The sequence below is a fragment of the Barbatula barbatula genome (genome assembly GCF_947034865.1).
Source record: "Barbatula barbatula genome assembly, chromosome: 18".
Lineage (NCBI taxonomy): Eukaryota > Metazoa > Chordata > Actinopteri > Cypriniformes > Nemacheilidae > Barbatula > Barbatula barbatula.
Genome location: NC_136781.1, coordinates 680,192 through 681,636, shown reverse-complemented (window position 1 = coordinate 681,636; position 1,445 = coordinate 680,192). Strand labels below are relative to the sequence as shown.

At 53.6% G+C, this 1,445-nt stretch overlaps 1 protein-coding gene across 1 annotated transcript; it reads left to right on the top strand.

Annotated features, from left to right (window-relative positions):
* Positions 1–276: 276 nt before the first annotated feature.
* Positions 277–1,065, top strand: tmem271 (transmembrane protein 271; the record flags this gene model as incomplete). The annotated part of the gene is made up of 1 exon (XM_079480508.1): positions 277–1,065. One exon carries the CDS (start codon positions 277–279, stop codon positions 1,063–1,065), a length of 789 nt encoding a protein of 262 aa, XP_079336634.1.
* Positions 1,066–1,445: the final 380 nt, after the last annotated feature.

Below are 1,445 nucleotides of genomic sequence, written 5' to 3'. Positions count from 1 at the left end.
GAGGGGGACACTTCCCTCTCCAGCGTCACACACAAGCGATGCGCGGGCGGATGGAGCGACAGGGTCATGAAGGTAACCACAACCTCCGGGTTGCTTTCGGGGGGCTGTTATCGCATAAGGAGCCTATCCATAATTAATAATCCGCGGAGAAGCGAGTCGGAGCGCAACCACCGGCGAGTCATGTCACCATCCGACAGCAGCGCATCCAGAAGAGCTGACGAGGAGGACAAAGGAGGATGAAGGAGTCAGGAGGAGAGGAGGTAGTGGAGGATTATAATGAAGTTGAGTGGCAAAGGACTGTGCACCATCGTCTCCAGCTGCGTGCTTTTCGTCTGCGCCGTGAGCGCCGTGGTCGTGGGGTTCAGATGCGTCGCGTTGGGCTCCAGGGTGCGAGCGCACTTCCATCTGAGCACCGTGGCCGGCGCGTTTTACTCGGGGATCCTGGTGGCTCTCGGGCAGGTCCTGATGGGGACGGCGCTGGTGTTTTGTCAAGGCAAGCCCAGGTGCGGGAATTTCTTTCTCTTTGGGATCTTAGTGTTTCTTCTGGGGGTCCTCACCGCGTTCTCGGGCGCGGTGGTGGACGGCGACACGGTGTCGGTGGTGGAGAGAAAGTACGCGCACTATTGCGAGGATTCGGTGGAGGTAAACTCGGCGTGCGACCGGCTGAAAGTCTACCAGAGGGGTCTGGTGGCTTCTACCGTACTTAACACTCTGGAGTGTCTCCTCGGGCTCATGAACTTGGTGATTATTAAGCGCTACCAAGCGGAGCGCGTTCAACGGAGACGTCGCATGCAGAGGCGCAGCGCGCGGACTGTGTTCCTCAACGACGAGCGCAACTTCGCTGTCCGGGAGTTTCAGCCGGTGTCCTACATTAACTTGGGAGTGTTTCACGCCTTGGACGAGACGGACGGGGAGGTCCACAGCAGGGGCCATCCCTCCATCGAGCTCCCGGGATATTCGCCCTCGAATCCGGAGCTTAACCACACGTACCCGTTTTCGTACCCGCTTCACGAGTTGCCACCTGCCTACGAGGACATATTCCCCGGAGAGGCGAGTAACACGTGAGCTTGGCTTGTAAAGTTTTGCAGAGACAATCATGCGTTCTGCGCGCTGAACCGAGATCTGGATGACAGGTTTATATATACATATATATATAACAGTGACCAGCTGTTACCCAATGCACTTTTGATTCATTGGAGGTTACAGCACTTGCTGATAATGAACTGATGTCCCTATACTACAACCTTTGAAAGGTAAACCTATAAAGCGTGAAAAGATTATTTAAGAATACATGCAGGGTCCTCCTGACTTATTGTGTGTTACCAATTCATCCCAAGTCAAAAGAAATCACAAGTCTATGTACAGGATTCTTATTGGAGATTCGATCATAAATGATCCTCGTAGAAGTGTTTTAAAGGAACACACGGCAAGAACCCCTTTTTTGA